Here is a 22,537-nt window from a genome sequence, read left to right as displayed (position 1 = left end):
GAAAATTTGGATCAAAGTAATTCTAACAAGGAAAACCCAACCAACCAGAGATGGCCATTTTACAGTAGAAGCTTGGAGAGCAGTGGTGCTTCAGAGCATGCATGAGGCTCTGGCTGGACAATGAGAGTATGAGGAGGCCACACATGTCAAAATGCCCTGACCAAGGCTTTCATCCTGGAATTTGATTCATCCAAATGCACCCTATTGACCCTTTGCTTCCTGAATGGCCCAGATCAGATTGCAGCATCCCCAGGCATCTAAATATAAACTGATAGCAAACAAATTGGTCTGACACCCTAAGGTGCCACAGCCCCACTTTGATAGGAACTGTGACCAGATACATTTGGGGGATCTGCTGACCAGGTCCCCCAAACTGGCACGTGGTGTGACAATGCTGCCATATAGCCCCTGGAGTGCAGGATGGGCTTGCACTGACTGCTCAGGCAGTCGAGGGCAATACCTCAGCCTTCAGCCACAACCTTGCAGGGTACAAATCACCTCTGCAATGCTGTCAGAGTGACAATTCTAACTGTAACAGCTACTGGCAAGGCTGAGTGTGCAGGGGACCACCTCTGTCTGTGTCCCAACCTGCACTTCCAACTGAATGCTGACTGCTCTCTCTGCTGGCCAACCAAGAAATGGGATTTTCTCAAGACAGAACTGGTCACATACAAGTTTGCAAAAATGCACTGACCAAACAAATGCGTGCCAGAAAAAAAAGTGTCTATTTTTCTAAAGCCACAAACAGCTGAATAAGAGAGGCTATTTATCAAATAAACTATATTCTTGGGTAGAAAGCAGCAGCAAAGAAGAGAAAAAGGTAGGAGAGATGTGCAGCTAACTGCCGCAATAGCCTGCTGGAGATGGCAGAAACCATCTGGGAGATGGGATATGTCCCCAGTATAGGGCTATCAGAGTCTCACCCTTTGATGTCTAGAAATAAAAGGCTTGGAGAATTTCCAGTGATCAATGATCCATCTCCCAGCTTCAGAATACAGAAGCTGGGAGACCGTGGGATTGTGAGTAACTGATCTGAGAGCAGGAGGGTTTCTCCTTACTTTCTCAATGCCTTACTCAAGGGTCACCCAGTCCAAAAAGCCACCACTTAGGGGCTCTAAGCTCATAAAAACTGTAATAACTGGAGAAAATAAGACATCACTATGGAAAAGGACACGGTAAAGAAGGCTGAAAGGGAATGGGAAGCTAAGATGCACTAGGACATCATTGTACTGGAAGTTCCTAAGCAGCACATCTTTGTCCTGGACACCATGGGAAAGCATGTGGACACAGTAAAGAATCAGAGTCTCAAGGGCTATGGACAGCATGGAGTGTAAGTGAGCACAGGCTGATCCTGCTGTGCCAGTGCACCCCAGACAATCAGCCATCACGCTTTCCTGTTATTCCCTATCTCTCACTGGCATGAGCCCAGTTCCCCTGCATCAAGGAATGAGGCTCTCCCTCAGCACCACCTCAGCTGGGTGGCTGCACTGGCCAGCCTGGAGCTGCACCTGAGGAGCAGCAGCTGTTCTCTGCCATGCAATGTACCCCACACATGAACCTATCACTGTGGTGTGAACTTGTTTGAATCTTAGGTGTTTAAATACATCACTGGTCACTGAGCTGACAATTAGTGATGTCTGGCAATGAAGTTGCCTCCCTGCCATCAGATTTACAGTGGAAGTTCTTTGCTTGTACTTCTGCAGGTACATGGCAAAGTGGCTCTCAGCAAATTTTGCTTTTCTCTCTGCAACTTACTGTCGTGTTCAGTGGGGAAACCACACTGGTGGAGCCACCTCATGCATCAAATATGGGTTGACAGCAGAGGTTAAACACAGCAAGTTCCACAAAACAGTCATGACTAGGGTTACCTGGAGAAAGGACCAAAGAGGGGAGGGAAGTCACTTAGTCCCTCTGATGGGACACTAGGACTAATCAGCCCCAGAAAAGAGCTGGTTTCTGATAATTACAGGGAAGTGAGTCTTTGTATTTTGGGCCCTAAATGAGCACTTGATGTACTCCTGAATTCTTTCCTTTGATATCATGCTCACCTGAAAGGTGATGAAATGCCCTCAGACTTGATGGGCTAGAGAGACAGCACCATACTATCACCATCTTCAGCACTGAATTAAATAATTCTCTGGCTTCTACTGATCCCTCTGGAACGACAACTTTTTACAAGAGCCACACAAAGGTGGTTAATTATAGAAAAGCTATAATCACATACACCCAGCCTGCTACATGTAAAATTAAGCACCTGTTCAGAATGATTACAGAGAAAAAGGACTAACTCTGCATGCTGTTTTTTTTTAAACTTGCATAGTCTGAATAATGGTTGTGACTGTTCCTCTTGACAGCCTTTATGCTGAAACTAGATTAAACCAGGCAGACTCTTGTGTCTTGACCCCCACTAAAGGGAGTGTGTCACAGATTTCATGCACCGGAAACCAGCTGAGGTTAAATCAAATGACATACTCAAGTAGGGAGGGATGAGAACCTCATGTTCTGTAACAACTTAAAGGGCCTGTTGAGCAATGCACAGGAACTCTGTGTCTATGAGACTCAACCACTTGAAGGGTAAGAAGTGCTTAACATGATCTGTTCATCTGAAACAGGATCTTGGATCTTGGCATTCCCACCTCTGCTGTGCCAGTGCACTGGCAGCTACAGGGAGCTGAGCAGGCAAACTGCTGCTGCTCTGCACTGCCACAACCAGCCTGAACATCACTCAGAACCAGTCAGTACCAACATCTGCATTCCCCCAGTGTGCCTGCTACATCAGCATCAAGAGCTGCTATTTCATCCAAACATTTTACACAGGAGTATCTGGTTAAATCCACCTGTTCCCTCTTGGGAGGGTTTGTGCATCGGTTTATCAGGAATCCCAAGTTTCATCTCAGTTTTTTCTAGTGACGCTGACTCAGAGTGGCAGAAACTGCAGATGAACTGTCCCACTCCAGAGGGGCGTGTCCCAACAACTGGCCTCCTAACTAGTCCATGCTGGCCCTCAAGGAATATGTGTAGTAGCAGCCTATCTGCACGGGCAACCAGCTGTGCTGCATCTGACAATACAAAGTTGAAACTCCTGTATTCAGCAGCCCTTATGATACGGACAGAGATGTCTGGATGAAGTGAATCAATCCCACAGTTGTTCAGTTGGCTGTCTCTGCTGTTAATATGCTGACTAAATTCTCTAGAACTGATGAGAGATACAGTAATACACTATGTATGTAACAATAAACCTAAGTAACACATACAAGATTCTTACAAGTTTTGATATTTTTCTTTACTTAAAAATAAAATGACCCCTTAATACTTAAAATCTTTACTGTGCTTTTCTTCACAGGAATTAAATATATCACAAATGTTTATGTATGACCCCTTAATACTTAAAATCTTTACTGTGCTTTTCTTCATGGGAATTAAATATATCACAAATGTAGTCCCAATCCCAGCAGGTTTCCAAGGCCTGACTGGCTAAAGCCCTGAGCTGCCTGGTCTGAGCTGATTTGAACAGGAGATTGGACCAGGGACTGCCTGACCCTTCTAACCCGTGTTCCTCTACCATTGTGAGTCTGTGATGTGCTAGGGTATAAAGTAGAACAGGTCTAAAGCTGAGAATTAAAGACCTCATTTTAGCCTGTTTCTGCAATTCCATGTTTAGGGCACTCTTCTAAGAAGTTTGAGACTGCTCCAAACCCTCTGTCAGCACAGAGGATGGCTTTCCTGGGATGCCTGCAGGGATGCAGCTTGGTATCACCTCTGAGGATATTCACCAGTAGACAACCCTGAACAGGGAGGCTTTCTCACTCCCTTCCCCCCAGCCATATGGCCCTGCTGATTTCGTTACACCAGCAGGAGCAGCTGTCTGACCTCAAACAAACACCAAGTGCAAGAAGATGGGAGCAGGTGAGAATGCACAGCCAGCATGAGAAGCAAAAATAGCAACTGCATCTTCCAGGAACTACCAGTACTAGAACATTTCACTGAAATGGCAGGATTTAATTCTCCCCTGGTACAGCACAGAAACCTGGATACTTACCTGGTTTTACATAGTGCATGGAAGTTCACAACTGAACTACTAAATCAATTTTCCCTTTACACTTCTGCTAGATAAGGACTAATCAGCAAAGCTAGCGAGGAAACTGAGATGCACTGTCTGTTTACATACAATTGACAGCAATCACAACATGAAGAAAACCATATCTCACTTTTAAAATGTGACATGTAGCAATTTTGACTACAATATTCAGTATTTTATGCACATATTTTTCCAAAAGCTTTTTTGCAGCTCTTTTCAGTTTCAGCACAGTAGTTGGAAAAGCAATATGCTTATGGTGGCATGTCTGCCTTTGATTTGACATTAAAAACCAAGTACATTCTTACATAATTAAAATAAAGGTTTTTATTCAGTTCATGATATTTCTGTCTGGGTGTTCTATTTTTCCAAATACCTATTGCATATACAGAAATGTAAACCATAAATTCAATGTAAGAGCAGCAAAACAAAACACATCCCCTCAGAACCAGAGGAACTTTGCTCACTTTACTGTCCTTCCAAGGAATAGCTGTAATCAGTCTGACTGCCAAATCGATGCACAAAGTCTGAAAGGGAGAACACTGAGCCCCATCCCACTTCAGGATTCATACTGATGAAATCATCCAAGTTCATCTTGGAATCTAAAAAAAGGACCAGAAAAGGGAAATATTGAAGTTCCAGATGCAGGTTCTGTAGCACAGGTATACATCTTTCAATAAAACATTCCAAACCCCTCTTCAACAGTTCTGTTCACTCCAGCAAGATTCTGCAAATTGTATGGTGGTACAGAAACATCTATTTCCAATCTCTGAAACATTGATTTTGCCCCCATTCTCCTCTCTGCCCAAGGCAATAATCACATTACAGGATCAGTAAGCATCCAGTATGTCACTACAAACTAGCATGTGTGGGTAAGATTTTTCCCTACAGCAGCAGCCTAGAAGGGTCACGTAGTGTCAGAGAACTGGAGTGCAAACAACAACCAACACAGGGAAGAGCAATGCAGCCTTCCTGCATTCACACAAATGGGCTGACTCAAAAGCAGGGGAGTTATTATTCACCTATTTAAGTTCTGAACCAAAGTCAATGGAGTCACCTTTTGCACTGAGCACAGAGGAACAGGCTCACAGCAGCAATCAGAACTGCAAGTTGCTCATTGTCTCTCAGAAGTGATTGGCCCCTTAGCAAGCCTGCAGTTTGTTACTCTCCAGATTACAGTATTTGTTTTCCCTCCAACCCTGAACTTTTTCCTTGCTGAACATGGGCCCACTGCAGGGCCAGAATATGCAGAGGGGAGGAGATGTGTGACCTAACCCAGTCTCCAGCCTAGAGGGATGCTCAGGTGAAGAGAAGCACAAACTAGGCTGGGGGAAAATACTTATTTTTTGTGAATCCTGAATAACAGAATTAAGTCAGGGGCAAAAGATTAACTGGCACGGTTTCAAGAGAAAAGTAACCATGAATGCTCTTTGCCAGCATTTAATCTGCTCTGTTCCCTGCAGGAGGGGTGGAAACCATTCTGACCCATTCATGGATCCCAGAGAGCTCACTGGAAAAGTGCGGGTGTGCAGTTTTGGGTTTAGGTACCTTATGCATCCTTTGTCCAGAGCTGGCCTGGTACAAGCTTTGCTGACTCAGAACCATGCTGATCAGAGGTTCAGCTCTTATGACAAACATCTGTGGGCTTGTTGTTTTGACTTCTTACCAATGATGTGCACAAATAATCTTTTAAAATGACCATTAGAGAAAACTGGCTGAGAATGAGTTTAAGGAACAGAATGGTAAAGCCACTGTTACAGTTTTACTTTACAGATTTACTGTTAACAGCTCTCCCACTGTATTAACTATTTACTTTACCAGGGATGATTCATGTGTGCATTTAAGGATTAAGAATCAAACAAGAGGAGGCTCTAATGAACAGATTATAAAATCCAAAGGATGGAATTTGCTTCAGCTGCAAACTGCTTGTGTAACTAGGCTTACCATTATGGACAGTGTAAGCAAGGAAAGGAAGATGATATTCAGGAACTCCAGACCCAGGAGTACCAGGCATAATCCAGCCCCTGAAGGCCTCTGTTTGCACCAGGTCTACACTACAGCACAGCTTTGTGATTTGCCTAATCCCAACTCTCACCCTTTCTGAGGTCTGGCCCCTAAATCTTTTCTTGTTAACCTGTTTGAACACTATATACAGAAATTCCTTATGTCCAGCCAAGCATGCTCCTACTGCTGAAGTGAGTCTGGCAGAACAGGGATCATTTCTTCCTGAGTGGGAATTTAAAATAGCACAAGCTCAGCAATTTGCTGTCATAGCTCAAGAACAAATTAGTAGTGGGTAACAGCTCTTGCTTGCTGGAGCTGTTACCCACTGTTAAATCTGTTAAATCTGTTTTCCAGTTTCAAACTGCTCTTTTCCTCCCAGATGCTTTTTCAAAATTAATGTGATTCTTCATATATGTTAAGATTAAATAAATGAATAATTCTCTGCTTTATGTGCATTGAGCATACTAAAATAATTCATAAAACTGTTCTGTGAATGGGAAAGCAGTCCAAAGGAGATTGTTCCAGTAGTTACAAACACAGCTGCTGTTTGCAACTTGGAAGTTGCTGTCACAATGCCGGCAGGAAATGGAATCTTCTCTAACTTCGGAAGGATTGCGGCAGCTTGTTTTACCAAAGCAAACAAGTCCATTCCTATGAAGAGCGATGGCCTAAGAACCTGCCGGTAGATGGCACTGGAGCAGCACAGGAGGTATCCATAGGGAAAACCTTAGTGAGACCTCTCCCGTTTTATCCGTGTAATAACAGCCCCTCCATGCTGCTCTTTCCTCGTGGGCTCTATCTGAACGCCGTGCATGTCGTGTTAGACCTTACAGTGTTAGATAACAGCTCGGCAAAAATGAATGAAAATACCACAAAGTCCTCTTCCCGAAGCAGGTAAGAGTGACAAACATAATTTTAAAAAGATACATCTGGATGCTACAGCTGGCAAACCAAGATGATCTCTCCACAAAAGCACGGAGCTTTTGTATCCTACAACATTTTCACAAGACCACCAGCAGCAGAATTATTTTATTTTAAGATTTACATTACCCTTGCAGTCCTCTTCGGGTGCTGTGACTGTTATACTAGCTTGCATTTGTGCAATGCCTAGGGCTCATCTTCCTCTTTAACCAAACTCTGTTACACACACCCCCCACAAATGAGACCTATCTGGCCTGTTCTGAGATTCCTGCATAACTTTATATTTGTTTAAATCAAGTCTGCTGCTTTTACCCCAAGCAGGGATGAAATAAAAGGCCACTCACTATCTCAGGCATTGTTAGCCCCGATACTTGTGGCTTCTGCCAACAGTAGTTAGAAAGCAGCGTTTAAGCCAAGCCAAGCTTGGCTCACAGACCTCAGACTAACTCAGTGTAACAACAGCTGCCCAAGGGCTGCTGGAAGCAGGATGTTTGGAACAAAGCCTCCAAGATCAGTTCTGCTAATACCTAAAACCTTGGGGGCAACTAAAAGAAAGTTGGACTCTTCACAGACTTGTGGAGGTGTTTACAGCTCTCTTCAGATCCTCCTCCCTCGTCTGAGCAGGGAGATAAGTCAGAAGGACTCTTCCCACTCTCAGCTGGGGGGTTGCTGTCTTCACCCCTAAGATAAAACTGACTGTGCAAACCATCCTGGCTGATCTCAATGTAACACAGCTCACCACTTCAAATTATATTTTACAGAAAGTGGTTTAACTTCAACAAGCCACTCTGGCAATTTAAATACTTCTTAGTTGTGTCTTTATTGTATCCATCTGACTTGATTCATTACTTCCACAAAAGCTTATGCAGTAAGGACCTAACTTTACAGACTGGAGTTTTATTCTCAAATGAGAGCAGCAGAAGGTTCCCATGAAGTGCATAGGAGCTACTTGTATCCCTATCAGTGCCTTTTTACTTTCATTAGGATCCTGCTGCCACTTCAGAGAGGAGATACAGAAAGCAAGTACAGACATCTGCTGGGTCTCTGTCTGAGAGATTTCCTGTTACATGTATGTTTGATACATAGTGTCTCCAGAATTTCTCAGCTGTCCTATTCATGCTCTTCAAAATAAATTTTAAAACCCCCCAAGTAAAACCCCATTATTATTGACTACCAGGGATTAATAATAAAAAGAACAAAAAGCTTTTACAAATCAATCCAGCAAGTGTGCTACTGAACATCTTGGGAGAAATGAAATTCAAACCAGTGCTTTTCAGTGTTAGAGCTGCTGCTAACACTTACACATAAGCCACACAACCATCTGTTTGGAGTAATTTTGAAATGCACTGCGCAAGCTGCATTTTACACAGGCTTGCAGTAAGGAGGGCTGATCTCATCCTAAGTCATAAACTAAACAGAATCAGACCTCATTAATTTGTGGAAAGAAGATTTAAAAGAAAACAAAAGGTTGGGCTCACCAGCTCTAGAATAATGAATCTGTTCACCAAATCTCATTTTATTATTATTTTAACAAAATATCCTGTTTCTTTCAAGAGGTCATTGGCAAACAGGTGGGACCAGGGGAATGCTCTGCAGCTCAGGTATGTTTATTCCAGCAGAGCAGCTTTGAGGACAGGGCAGGGTGAGAAAGCACTGTGCAGCCAGTTAGGCTGGCCAGCCCCTCCTGCAATCCATGGCAGCAGAGCAGAACAGAGGCCAGAGCAATGCCAGTAAAAGACACAGAAGCCTAACTCTGGGAAACAGCTAGAGCAGAGCCAGATCCAAGAGGCTAATTCTTAGCATGTGAGTTCTGAGGAGATACTGAGGAGTCTAAGAAGGTTTGGTTTTTTTTATTCTTGTTTTATTGGCTGGACTGGAGTTGTTTGTCTTTTAGAAAAATGCTTTTAAAAATCACCTTGTGCCAGCTTCAATTTTTTTAGGCATAGACTGGAATTTATGACTCCATGTAAGCTTATTTTTGATGATTTATTTTGCAACCCCATGAGCAGGACGAATACAGTTTACGATTTCTTCCCTTTGAGTTGCAAGTAGGTGAAAAATGCTTAATTTGTTAATGATCAAGATTGCTCAATTCAATTCCAAGAGGTCTTGGTAGCAGGGGAGGGCTGTAGGGGTGACTCCTCTAGAAGCTTCCCCCGTGTCCAACAGAGCCAGTGCCAGCCAGCTCCAGGATGGACCCACCTCTGGCAAAGGCTGAACCCATCAGTGATCGTTGTAGTACCTCTTCCTTTTTAAAACTATTTTAAAGCTATTGCACAGAAGTAATTGTGGCCAAAGAGGAGTGAGAATATGTGGGAGAAACAACTCTGCAGACACCAAGGTCAGTGAAGGATAAGGGGCAGGAGGTGCTCCAGGCACCAGAGCAGGTACTCCCCTGCAGCCCATGGTGAAGATGATGGTGAGGCAGCTGTGCCCCTGCAGCCCATAGAGGAGCCTCAGGCTGGAGCAGGTGGATGACTGAAAGGAGGCTGTGACCCCTGTGGGAAGCCCATGCTGGAGCAGGCTGCTGGCAGGGACCTGCAGACCTATGGAGAGAGGAGTCACACTGGAGCAGGTTTGGCGGCAGGACTTGTGACCTGGTGGGGGATCCATGCAGGAACAGCCTGTTCCTGAATGACTGCACCCTGTGGAAAGGGAGCCACACTGGAGCAGTTCATGAAGATCTGCAGCCCATGGGATGGACTCACATTGGAGAAGTTCATGAAGAACTGCATGAGAGGAACCCCAAAATGGAGCAAGGGAAGGACTCCTGTCCCTGAGCAGCAGTGGCAGAAACAACCTGTGATGACTGCAATCCCCATTCCCCACTGGTGGGGTGGGGGGGGTTAGGAGGAGGTAGAGAATTGGGAATAAAGCTAAGACTGGTAAAGAGGGAGGGGTGAAGGAAAGGTGTTTTTAGGATTTGTTTTGCTCCTCATTATCCTGCTCTGATTTTGATTGGTAATAAACTGAACTAATTTCCCTAAGTCGAGTCTGTTTTGCCCATGAGTGATTGGTGAGTGATCTCTCCCCACCCTTATCTCAACTCACAAGTTTTCGTTGCATTTTCTCTCCTCTGTACAGCTGTGGGTGAGAGTGAGCAACTTTGGTGGGCACCTGGCAGGGTCAAACTGCCACAAACATCAAAGAAGACATATAGGAAACAGAAGGAATATAAAAACCTTGCATCTTCTCAAAAGCTTAGGAATTTGGCTGCTCTAAATGAAAGGGAAAAAATCCAAAAAACAAAACAAACCTGCTCTGATAGAAATGTGCCTCACAAATAAATTGGTACTAAAACAATATGGGGTCAGTTCTGTCAGCCATTATACTGCAGTCTCCTATAACATGAAATATATAAGTAATTTAATCTTATGCAAACACAAATCAACATGGAAGGCAGACTGTTCTATCAAAGTGCAACGGCAGGGAGAAAAAAGTTATCTGCAATGGAATTTGGCACGGACATGAACATTAATACCCCAGGCTCTTTTATGATAACACAAGGTCTGCCACCCAGTTCCACATAAAGTTAAAAATAAGGCAGCTTTATGCCTGATAAAACTGTGCTGAGACATTACAGTTGCACTCAGACTCCTCACAGACTCACAGCACTGTGCACATTAAAGCACAGATCACTACAAAGTATCTCAGTGAATACAAAGAAAAGACAAAGAGGAAAGCTGGAGGAACTGGTACTAAATGAACCAAAACTTGAACTGGACATCCTAGATCTGAGACAATCTAGTCCTGTTCTGACTTGGACCTTGAAGCTCCCTAGTGAATGACTTTTCACCTTGATTGGGTGCAGGGTAACAAGTTTCTTTCAGCCAGCTGACCAGGAGACCAGAGCACATCAGCACATTGCTGCTGTGCTGTGTCCATTTGGAGCTCAGCACAAAAAAAAAATCTCCAAATTATGGACATACTGGACTAGGCCCACAAGAGGAAAAGCAAGCTGTTTGGTGCAGGACAACATTTATTCAAGGAGAGGCTCAGAGAACTGAGTCTCCTCAGTCTTAAAAAGAGAAGATGAAGGGGAGACATTACTATTGCCTACATCTACCTGGTCAGAGGTAGGACAGTGGAGCCAGAGTCTTCTTGGAGGAGCCTGGCAAGAGGTCAAGAAATGAAAAATACAAGTTGGAACATCTGAAATTCAGATTATATGAGGACTTTTTATTCATTGGTTGTTTACCATGACAGTGGTCAAACACTGGAACACTGTCCAGAAAGTGGTGGAATCCCCATCTCTGGAGGTGCTCAAGACCAGACTGGACAGAGCCCTGAGGAATACCAGTTCTGGGCAGATGTTGGACTGGATGACCTATGGACATTCCATTCAGCATGGCAAGGTATAAAGCAAAGAATGAAAGCATAGGAGGAAGTAAGAGGAAGTAAGAGCTACATATCCTTCACTATCTACCAGCATCACTGAGAATCTGGAGGCTGGCTGAAGCCTGTGGCTGCTGCTCACCACTGAGGCAAAGCTCAGCCAGACACAACAGGCAAGGGGAGAGTTACAGGCTTTGCAGCTATGGAGTCAGGTACTCCAGCTAGAGATACATGTACACATCTGCAACTCTTTGAGTCATTATGTAACTTACTACCCACAAGTAATGGGGTTTTTTTTTTTACTCTTTTGATTTGAATAGCATTTTTTGCTTTCCTGGTCTGACCTCATCTATATTCCTCAGACTTTCATCACCTCTCAGCTATCAAAACAACAAGGTTTCCACAGACAAAAAAGTTCTCAGCACCTACAAGGCTCCAGCTAACAGAGAACCATTCACTGCAGTTCAGGAATCCTACACTCCCTACAATACCTGTGCATAAAACTCTGCTGAAAATAATAACCAAGAGTTAGAATTCAAGGTGGTTCATAACTGGATTGCCTAGAAAACACCTAAAGCCTCAAAACAAAGACTACAGCTGTGTTCCTGCTCACTCCCGTAATTCATTTCTACTCTCATGTGAAACACCAAGCTTCCTTAGAAGCCAACACAAAGACCGAGAATTAATTTCCCAGCAACTTCAAACACTTGGACCTAAAGACAGAACCACGTTTCTTTGACCCTCCCTTCTCTAACATAAACATTTATCAGTATTGCATTATTAAAAATCAACAAAACCAAACATGCAGAGCAGTAACATGAAAACTCTTTCAAAGCAAAACGTGCTTTCCTTGGGAAAAAATGAGAGTACAAACAAACACACACATGGCAAATGTTACTCAGCTTGCAAAACAGATGATTAGAATAAGCTGAAGTGCTGTGTGATAAGAATGCTTTAAGCAGCTCTACAGAATAGGTGGCAAGTCAGCCTCTGGGCCAGGCAGAGAGAGGTAATCATTTACATGAGGCTTAAGGCTTAGGGAAGAACTTGCCAGTGATTTAAAATATCCTGGGGTCCATTCACCTGGTACAGAAACCTCAAACATTTCATGCAGGCAAACTCACCACACTGAGCAGAGTGAAAACTTCCTCCTGCCAACACTACTTTGCCAGAATGGGATCTGTGTGCTAGAGTGTGGTATAATCACTGTGTGAAATCACTGAAAAATTTTGTGATCCCTCTGCAAGTTATTTGGCCTGTCTGCTTCAGTTCCCTGCTGTAACAAGAGAACAGTATTACTTACCTCTCACTCTCTGCTCAGTTTATGAATATCAGTAACTAATGTTTGACACAGTAAATGCCAGAAGGCATGTTGGACTATGTGTCCAAAAAAGAGAGTGCCAAATGCTTCATACTCCTATTTTTTCCCATGTGAAGTAATAAGCTGGCTGGACAAATGCTATAGAAGTTATTTATTTCCCATGTGCAACCTGGACTACCATTCAGCACTGTAAGCAGGAAGGAGTTCTGGGAGCTCACCTGCAGTTTCAATGCAAGGGTATGGAGGAGGAGGTTTCTGCCATTTCCCATTTGCATCCTTCATGTGAGATCTGTCTGAAGCAAATGTCTTCAAGTACAAATCTGCTCTAATCATTCTGATTTTCCTAAAAAAAAAAATTGCAAAATTGTATTAAAAGATGCATGTACACAATACTGCAATAATCACTCAGAATAAGAGCACTTTCCTCTCATCAAGGAGCACTAATGTTTTTAAATACACAAACCAGCAATGTTGGGCCAAGCTGTTAACATGAAGCTACTGTAGGAAAGAAAAGGGCTTTTGATGACTAAGGTAAAGAGCTTTAGAAAAACAACACAATGCATTTATTTTACTGAAGTATAGTAAAGAAACCTCTGGCACTATACATACACAAAGAGAACTTCAACTTTGATTTCATGAAATAACATCCACAGCCTTTACATTTCATGTCATCACCTGTGAAACTCTGGCCGAAGGCTGTCATCCAACCTGAAGGCCTCCACACTGTACACATCAAAAGGACAGGGAAACGGCAACACTGTGTCAAGATCATAAATGAAGTTCTGCTCCCCACTGGAAAGATGAAGTAGAATAACATGGTAGTCCTGGGAAGAAGGGGAATTGCCATTAGTTAAACAGCAATTAATAAGAAACTGGCAAAGAGAGTGGAAAAAAAAAGATCTTCCTAAAAGCATAAGTTCAGATCCATTTTTTAAAGCCTGCTTGCTGTCCTTGAATATTAAGCCTGTAACATTTCTGGCAACAGGAGAGAGATTTCCTAATGTCTATCTTGCCCATCTGCTCTTCCAGAAACCTTGCTATTCTCCCCATTTCTTTGCAGCCTCCTTTGATTTAAGCCAAACCAGCAAACTAAAGTGTATACTACTCCTAAGAAAACAGAAAATCTCTCTCATGTTCCACACCAAACCAAAAAAGTTGTTTGGTTAAGCATTTTTTATTAGACTCAGTCATAAATAAACTCACAAGATAAAATGATAGGTTAACATTAAATTTACCTAGTGATCTCTTCTAATAAGAGATTTTGTACCTGTTGCAGTAACACGGTCTGTGAATTTGAGTGTCGAGTGTTCAGCTGCCAGAAGCACCTGAAAAACCAGCACACCACTGAAAAACCAGCAAACAGCTCAGATCAGGAGGACCACAAGAGTGAAACAATTTCCTCTAGCAGCTCTTGAAGCTGGGAAAAAATATCTACATCACACTTTTTCAAGGCAACTATTTTATCAAGACTTTTGGGTTATGCAATGCAGTTTTACTCCTTACCTTGTAAGAAACACAGGAGGAGACTTGAGGACACTGCAGTTGCTGACATTATTTGTCAGGTATGCACACTGCTGTTTTCCAAAATTAAATTGAAGGTACCCCTTAACAACTTACTTAAATTTACATTGAATCCACTCACAAAAAGGGTTGAGCACTGTCTTTGACACTTTCAACATTAAAACCACAAAGAAATTTGTATGAAAAAGATTTGGGCAATCTACTTCACCAGACCAATACACATACACAATTGTATTAAACAATATTTAGAAAAACCTATTATAGAGTATAAGAAAAATTAATTTACAAGCTTTATACAGCCTATGATCCATTGAAATGTCAAAGTTAAAAGACCTTTGAATCCATGAATTTTTAGGAGAAATCCACATTCTGCCATGGCCTTTCCTGACTCTGCTATTCCCTTTCAGGTCTTCTCTGTAGCACTTGGATCTCTTTTTAAACCAAACCTTTTTTTTTTCTGTATTGTAAAGCTACCAATATTTTGGAAGAAAGTGAGTGATTCAGAAATCCGAAAACATCACAAGTTTGCAGACTACTCCGCAGAACTTCAGAAACAGAAATTGCCATATGAAATATTTCTTTTCTGTGCCAGATAACTGAAAGAACTCTATAATGATACCAAGGAATTCTGCATCAGCAATTAGTGAACTACTTTAGCTGATCAAATGACATTTCAAAGCAACTGTTTATGGGTCAGTTTAACTGCTGACACCTAAATACACACATAACTTACACTTTTCTGTCATCTGGCAGGCCTACATAAGTAAGTTCATCCATCTACTTCTTACAAGTACAGTCATCTACCTACAACACTACAGACCTGGCAGCCTCAATATGCAGATAATAATTTTCACAAATCTATTATGCATTCTTACTATAATTAAGACTTGTCACCTGTAGGTTTTACTGACTGTCCTGCTATTAATTTATGAGGGATGGTGCAAAGGAGCACCAGATTTAGGCTATTTATAAATCTGTTGTAAAAGAATTACAAATATTAATGCAATATTAATGCAGAATTATGCAATGTGTGAAGTTGGAAGGGACGTTACAAGGTCATCTGGTCCAACCTGTTGCTCAATGAGACTCTCCTAAAGCCAACTACTCAGGACTGTGCCTGGATAGCTTCTAAAAATCTCCAAGGATGGAGATTCCACAACTCCTCTGAGCAACCTACTCCAGTGTTCCATCGTCCTTAGAGTAGGAAGTGGTCCTTTATGTTCAGATGGAACAGATTCTTACATGCCCGTGTGTGATCCTGCAGCTATCAACTACAGAGGCACACACTCAAAATTATTGAGAGTAATTAATGCCTTACCCAGATAACAGGCTCATCTCCATGTCCAGATTTCTGCTTCCAGAGTGGAATCTGAAAGTTATAAATGAACCTGAAGTGAATAAAAACTTTCAGATTAATACAGATTAATTTCAGGTAAATTGGTTTGTTTTTTACTAACCTATCAATTTCCTCAGCTTACATCTGTGCTGCAGTAAGAAAATTTTTTCTAGTTTCTCTCTCAGGAGGATGAAATTGGAGATACTATTCTGGGCCACATTAAAAAGAAGTGTGATGGAATCACCATCCCTGGAGTCATCCAAAAGACTTGAGGATATAGTTTAGTGGTGAATATAGTGGTGTCAAATTAACAGTTGGACTTGATGGTCTTGGAGGTCTTCTCCAACCCTATGGTTATTAGTGGTTCTATGATTTTATAAAGATAACTGTTGTTCTAAATTGACAGATTACAGACAGAATTACTCCCACAGCTCACAGGGACACCATGCCTCATTCCACCGTCCTGAATGCAGTGCATAATTAAAAGATCTCACGTGGTGTGGCTGGCACACCTCTGAGCCAAAGCGAGCTACAGGACGGGTTTGGACTGAATCTCACCTACAGGCTGGGCTAAAGGCTCACACCCCAACACGGGGCTGGGACTATTCTCACCTACACTGGGCTGCGGTCTGCAGGCCCGAGCCTTTCCACAGCTGTCTCTGATCACATCCCATTGACTCACCATCCTCTTATCATTGGATATGAAAACAGCATAAAATTCTTCTAAAGGGTACCGGTCCTGACTCCTGATGTAGTCACAAAGCTTCCAAACATTTTCTTCGCTGCAAAACACAAAATCGGTTATTTATTTTGTTTTCCTCCAACTTCATTTTTCGAGCCGAGAAGCGAGCCCAGGAGTGTGACCAGCCCGCAGCCGCGCCGTTCCCGCGGTGGCCCGGCTGTCCCAGCGCTTCACAGCGATGCGAGGGGCACCGGCCCGCCCGTCCCCGTCTCTCTTACCAGTAGCAGCTGGTGTAGGTGCAGGCGGGGCGGGGCGGCACCGCCGCCTCATAACCAGCCTCCGGCCGCGCCATAGCCGGTCTGAGCGAGGCTGAGGGCGGCGCAGGAAGCGCTGGGCCCGGCGGGAGCAGCCGCTATGCCGTCCCCGAGGAAATCGCGGCCATCCCGGATGAGCGCGGGCTCTCCGCGGGTACGGCCGGGGCGGTGGCGGGAGGCGCGGGGCGGGCGGGCGGGACGGACAGGACGGGGCGGGGCCGCGAGCCAGCCCCGCCTCGCGCCGCCGGCGCAGCGCTCCGAGTTTTGGGCGCCAAACGTCTGCGGCGCGCGGATCCGCAGTGCGCCGCGTGCCCTTCCGCAGCGCGCGCGGGCCGGGGAGTAGCGGCCGCAGGGGCGAGCGGAGCGCGAGGGAGGGAGCGCGGCGGAGGGATCCGGGCGGCGCGCGCGGCCGGCGGGCGCGGGGCCGCGTCCCCCTCGCCATGGTGGTCCTGCGGAGCAGCGCTGCCCGCCCGCCCCGCATGGCTGCCCGCGACAGCCGCTGCCGGCGGCCCCCCTTCGACCTCCTGGACTCCAGCTCCGAGTTCATTTCCCTGGAGGCCCCCGCGCTCAGAAGCCACCGCGTATGGACGCGCTCCGGGTCCGCCAGGGCCGCGGTGTCCAGGGGCGCCAGGAGAGCCGAGGAGGCCGTGAGTGGCGGGTGGGGGCGGGGTGAGCCCGGCCTGGCGGGCAGCGCCGGGCTGCGGGCCCGGAGAGGCGGCGGGGGGAGCCGGGGCTGGCCGGGAGCTGCTGGGAGGAGCGCAGAAAGCGCTCATGGAGCCGAGTGGTGCTCCGTGAAGGAAAATGAGGGGAGAACCGAGGGTTTGGGGCAGGCGGCTGCGGTTGGGGGGTGTGTGCAGGAGCAGCTGGCCCGCCCTCCGTTCCCGGCCGCCCCCGGCTAACGGGGGCTCGGCACAAGCCCTGGTCCGGGGGCTGTGGCAGAGTGCTGAGAGCCAGCCTTCGGGAATACAAACCTGCATAGCCTCATGGTTTGGTGTGTTGTATGACATTCCCCATCCCCGTTTATTTTTGTTCAGTTCCTTATCTGAAAAAGTTACCTTGAGGAGATCTTCGAAAGCTCTTTGCTTTAGTTGCAGTAATGCTTATGGAGCGCTCTCTGTGTAGGTGACAGGAATGCATCAAAACCGGCGCGACACGAAATATATGGGACCTCTGAGGGCGTTCTGGTTGGCCCAAAGGGCCTGCTAAATTCTCCTTAGTCAGTTATATCCGAATAGTACTTTGCATATTCTAAAAAAGAAAATGTGTAGAAATCAGGGTTCGTTTGTACTTAATTAAAGTGCATAACCTAAACCGGTGAAAATGTTACTTGAGCTTTCTATAATCTTGATCTGCCCTAATAGAAGAGAGACAACTTGCACGATGGTAAAGGATAAATACAAAGTGGCCTGTGCTTTCTGCATCTCAGCGTTGCAGCTGTAATAACTGAATCATTACACTTTCCATTGTTTTTAACATAGCTTTCAAAAAACTAAAACTTTCCTGTGCTATTTCCAAGTCAGGCTCTACTCTGCTGGCTGTCCTGCATTTCTGTGACAAATAAAGGCAGACCAGATCCCACTCAGAAGTGGTCTGCTCTTCAGGGGAGCCCTGCCCTGGAGTGATGCTTCTCAAAGACTGTTTCCTTCCAGCAGAAGTCTTTCAGGGGTCTCAGTTGTATGAATTAATTTAATATTTTTGTATTGTGTGCCATTATGTTCAAGACTACTGAACTGAAAAGGGAAAAAGCCTTGCAGTTGGTGGGGTTTTTTACCCCCCTTACAAAGAGTCATGGAATCCTCTTAAAGATCACTGCTTTGTTTTTGCAGTCTCCACTAGAAATGGTTGTTGGGGGCTCCTTCAGCCTTTGCTCAGGAGGGAAGGCTGTGCAGCATTAGGCAGATAATCCTGCTGGCATGTGTTCTCAGTGTGGAAAACAGGAATGAGGAAGCTAAATGTAAAGTTATTCCTGAAAACAAAGCAGTATAATTGTTATGAAACTGGTTGCAGGGTTGTTCTTTGGTTTGGGTTTGTTTGTTTTTTGGGTTTTTTTTCCCCTTCCTTTTTGTAGACCTTTCCTGTGCTTTGAGCATGAAGTCGTCACCTCGTTTGTAGGATGCTGGGCTCTGCTGGGAGTTTTATCTGTAGAGATAAAGTAGAAGTGCTCCACCTGACAGAGATCCTGAGAACTGGTGCTAGCTTCATGTTCAAGTCCTGATGCCTCTTTCCTGTCTTGTTGATGTGCAAGGACGTGGTGGTGGTAGCTTTTGCTTTTTTTTCTGATATCAGCATATGGTTTATCTTTAGTTATCCAGCTCATTTCATCCATAGGCAGTAAGAACCATACAACAGGAGATCTAAGGTAAACAAACATCTGCGTTTATTCTCTTCCAGGTTTCCAGTCCCAGTGAGTTTCATGAGTGAGTCTCCCAGTGAGAACCAAAGTGGCTTCTATCCCTTTGGAAGCCGTGTATCTCCAGGTCTATAACCCTAGTTATAGGGTTATAATTCCTGAAGCTGAACAAGTTGGTTCTTGTGACCTGTATTTGAGGGCAGTGTGCTCCAGAGTTCCCTTTTTGTGTGGGCATTCTGACCTCTATCAGAAACAATGGGCCCAGCAGGACCAGGGCAGTGATTACTGTGCTCAGCAACGGTGAGGCCACACCTTGAATCCTGCATCTGGTTCTGGCCTCTCATGACAAGAAAGACATTGAGGTGTTAGAATGTGTCCTGAGAAAGACAACAGAGCTGGGAAAGGTCTAGAAAATAAGTAATGTGAGGAGCAGATGAGAGAGCTGGGGATGTTTAACCTGGAGAAAAGGAGACTCAGGGAAGACCTTATCACCCTCAACAACTACCTGAAAGGAGGTTGTAGGTGATCATCCTCTTCTCTCAGGTAACCTGTGACAGGCCAAGAGGATGTAGCCTCTGGCTGCACCAGGGAAGGTTCAGGTTGGACATCAGGAAGACATTTTTCCCAAAAAGGGTGGTTTAAGTCTTGAAGTAGGCTGTGCAGGGAAGTGTGGAGTCACCACCACTGGAAGTGTTCAAAAAATAACTGCATGTGGCACTTAGTGCTGTGATTTTGTTCACAAAGTGATGATCATTCAAAGGTTGGACTCAATCTTGGAGGTCTTTTCCAACCTTAATGATTCTATGAAAGTGAGTTGGCAAGCTCCTCTGCCAGCTCCCTCTGTACCCTTGGGCGGGATCCCCTTGGGGTCTGTAGAAGTGTGAGTGTCCAAGTGGTGTAGCAGGTCACTGGCTGTTTCCTCCTGGGTTATGGGGGCTTCATTCTGCTCTCTGTCCCTGTCTGGGTACCGTGAGGACTGCTGGTCTCACTGTTAAAGACGGAGGCAAAGTACTTCCACCTTTTCCTCATCCATTGTCATATGTTTGCCTGTGCTTCAAGTGAAGAATGGAGATTCTCTTTAGTCTTCCTTTTCTTGCTGATGTATATGTAAAAATGTTTTGTGTCATCTTTTATGGCAATAGTCAGATTGAATTCTGTTTAGGCTGTAGCCCTTGTAATTTTCTCCCTGCATGACCTCTCAACATCCTTGTGGTCCTTCTTCACTCATCATCTCCATCAATCAGTGGAGTTACCTCTTGGTAACATTAGTGTGAGAGGTAGAATAATCCAGTCTGGTTTCTGCCCTTCTTAGTATGAGATTTAGTTGGCATACTCGCAGTGAGACCTTGGGTTGTAAATGGAACAAGTGCTTCCCATGGTCATTGCAGCTTTCCTCACACAGTAAAAGTCAATAGCATCCTCCTTGCAGAAACGCCAATGTGACCAAGATCAACATCCATGAAGAACTGTCTCCTGAGTTCCCTTTGGTTTTCTGTGGATAAATGCTACCCTCTGGAAGGAAGTCTTTTTATATCCCTCTGAATGTCATTATAAATGGAACAGAGACAGGAGGAAAACTCTTCCAAAAAGATTTTAATCCCAGTGCTAGGAATTTTTCTGTTGCATTAAAGATATAGAAATCTAGCAGAAAATGAACCCCCTTAGGTTCCAGCTGCTCCTCAGAGATCAGAAGAGCTTGGGTGCAGCTGGGCCTAGGTTCTGATTATAGCCAATTGGACACTGTCTGCCTGGCTGAGTTCTGTAGGCACTTAGAGGATCCAGATCCGCAAACAGTGCAGGTAATTGAAGTGACAGGAAAGCAAATTCTGAATTGCTGGTGGCAAATGCACCAGCTACAGAGTGTTAATATGTGCTGTTACTGAAGGAATAGTGACAGAGATCTGTTAGCAGTAGATCTAAGTAAGTATTCCCAGGTCTGTTCCAAGACAGTTGGCAGGCACAAACCTCACCTAAGGTGTTCCTTCAGGGAAAAGGAGTGACACAGTCCATCAGCTGATCCAAAGCAAGCAGAGGGGCTTTCCTCTCTATTGTTTTGCTTGTTTGGTTGGTTGTTGTTGGTTTTTTTGTCTCAAACCCCCAAAGTAGTGTAATTTTGCCTCTTCCCAAAGGAGTGGAACAATTGCATGTTATAGGTGAGATTTTGGTTACTGGGGTCACTGAACCAATTTTGAAATAAAAGATTTTGGGTTTTTTCTTTGAAATCTGGTGTGGTTTTTTCATCAGAGCTGCTTCTTGGTGCAGAAGTGGTTCGAGACTTCCCTGCTGTTAGTTGCAACTCTTTTGAATCAACTTGATCAAATGAGGCAATAGGTGGTTCAGATAAGTACATTCTTCCTTCTTTTCCTAGAAATTTTCCTCGGGCAACATTGAATGTTTCAATGGACACTGTTTAAGATCAATGAGAAAAAACATGCAGCGCTGCTCAGAGTCGAGCTTTGACAAAAGCATGGAGATATTAAGTGAAAATGTCAATCGACACTTTTCAAGGTATGATATTTCTAGGTGTTCAATCTCTATTGAAGTCATAGAATGAAAAGCAAAAGTGAAAGCGTGCACAGTGAGTCACATCATGATAAATCTACAGCTAAAAACCCACAAGGGAATGTGACTGTGTTAATGTGCCAGTGTCTTAGGACTAGAAACACTCTTCTTAGTAAAAGTGTTCTGCTTCTACAAAAGGCATGTATCTCCTCCCAGGTCCTTTGAGATCTCTCCCTCACTTTGGTTACTGAGATATTACCTGCCCTGTTGAGACATCAAGATGAGCATGCTGGGAAATATCTGTCCTTAGAGAGCTGCATGCATATGGTACACAGCAGACTCGGGATCCAAATCTTCCCTGGAGTCTACAGGCTTTTCTTTGTGTGACATGGAGCACCAGATTAAAGTTCCCCTGTGCTGAGGGGGAAATGTGCAATGCAATGTGATTCAGTACTTCTGTACAATACCTCTAATACAATTCTGTTCTCTTCTCTTCTGTTTCTTAATGTAGGCAGTTGCCAAAGCCAAAATCAGGCCCCAAAAAGGAAGACTATAAAGAAGGTAAGTAGTGATAATTCCTTAGGATTCCTTTTTAGCCAGATTTCTGAGAAGGATTGCATTTGTCACTTTGTCCATTTAACTTGGCCCCAAAAAGTTCTGAACTCATCAGCCAAAATCACCTGAAGTTGTGAGAACAGATATAACAAAGAAAGGAATTTCCAGTGAGTTTTATGAAAAGAGGTAGATACAAATAGGAGGAGATGCTATTAATTCCTTTCAGGCTTGGGAAGAATGCAGTGTGAATTCCTGAATTTTTAGGCCTTAAAGAGTCTGTTCCTTAGCTCATGTTTCTTTGTGTCAGTGATTTTCTGGGGTCTGCAGAGCTGGTTACCTTTAGAGGTTAACTGTAAATCAGTCTTTCAGGTAGGAGGGGATAGTGCAGTACTGTACACAGTTATAAAGTAATTCAGTCATGAGATGCATGCTGGCATGGGGAAGGTGTCCCAGAAGTTGAGCATTTCGCCTTTGAACCAACTTGACATGCTGAGTACACAAGCAGGCTTGGTGCTGTGAGGCCACTTTGTGGCAGCTGGGAAGATCCTTTAGCTCCAGGCAGCATTGTGCCAGCTACAGGCTGAACATGGGAAGGGACCCAAAATGCACTTTATGTGTAGT

General features: G+C 44.4%; 2 protein-coding genes across 3 annotated transcripts in view; one reads left to right on the top strand and one right to left on the bottom strand.

Moving 5' to 3' along the window:
• Positions 1–4,383: 4,383 nt before the first annotated feature.
• Positions 4,384–16,686, bottom strand: WDYHV1 (WDYHV motif containing 1). 2 transcript variants are annotated; one of them, XM_030971580.1, is made up of 7 exons: positions 16,474–16,512; positions 16,196–16,295; positions 15,496–15,546; positions 13,924–13,981; positions 13,332–13,480; positions 12,875–12,999; positions 4,384–4,677 (listed from the first exon to the last, which is right to left on the bottom strand). In XM_030971580.1, exons 3-7 carry the CDS (start codon positions 15,516–15,518, stop codon positions 4,544–4,546), a joined length of 489 nt encoding a protein of 162 aa, XP_030827440.1. In that variant the 5' UTR covers positions 15,519–15,546; positions 16,196–16,295; positions 16,474–16,512; the 3' UTR covers positions 4,384–4,543. The 2 variants fall into 2 exon arrangements, with proteins under 2 accessions (XP_030827440.1, XP_030827439.1); XM_030971579.1 differs by lacking the exon at positions 13,924–13,981 and having other exon boundaries at positions 16,474–16,686.
• A 180-nt stretch (positions 16,687–16,866) lies between these two features.
• ATAD2 (ATPase family AAA domain containing 2) overlaps positions 16,867–22,537 on the top strand; it is a 30,333-nt gene continuing 24,662 nt past the window's right edge. Inside the window, exons 1-3 of the mRNA XM_030971560.1 lie at positions 16,867–17,156; positions 21,228–21,367; positions 21,873–21,922. Of these exons, the coding sequence (XP_030827420.1) occupies positions 16,950–17,156; positions 21,228–21,367; positions 21,873–21,922 (397 nt within the window). The 5' untranslated portion in view covers positions 16,867–16,949. The remainder of the gene's footprint in view (positions 17,157–21,227; positions 21,368–21,872; positions 21,923–22,537) is intronic.

This window comes from Camarhynchus parvulus, chromosome 2 (assembly GCF_901933205.1).
Source record: "Camarhynchus parvulus chromosome 2, STF_HiC, whole genome shotgun sequence".
Lineage (NCBI taxonomy): Eukaryota > Metazoa > Chordata > Aves > Passeriformes > Thraupidae > Camarhynchus > Camarhynchus parvulus.
Note: the sequence above shows the minus strand (reverse complement) of the source record. Positions and strands in the feature narration are given on the sequence as shown.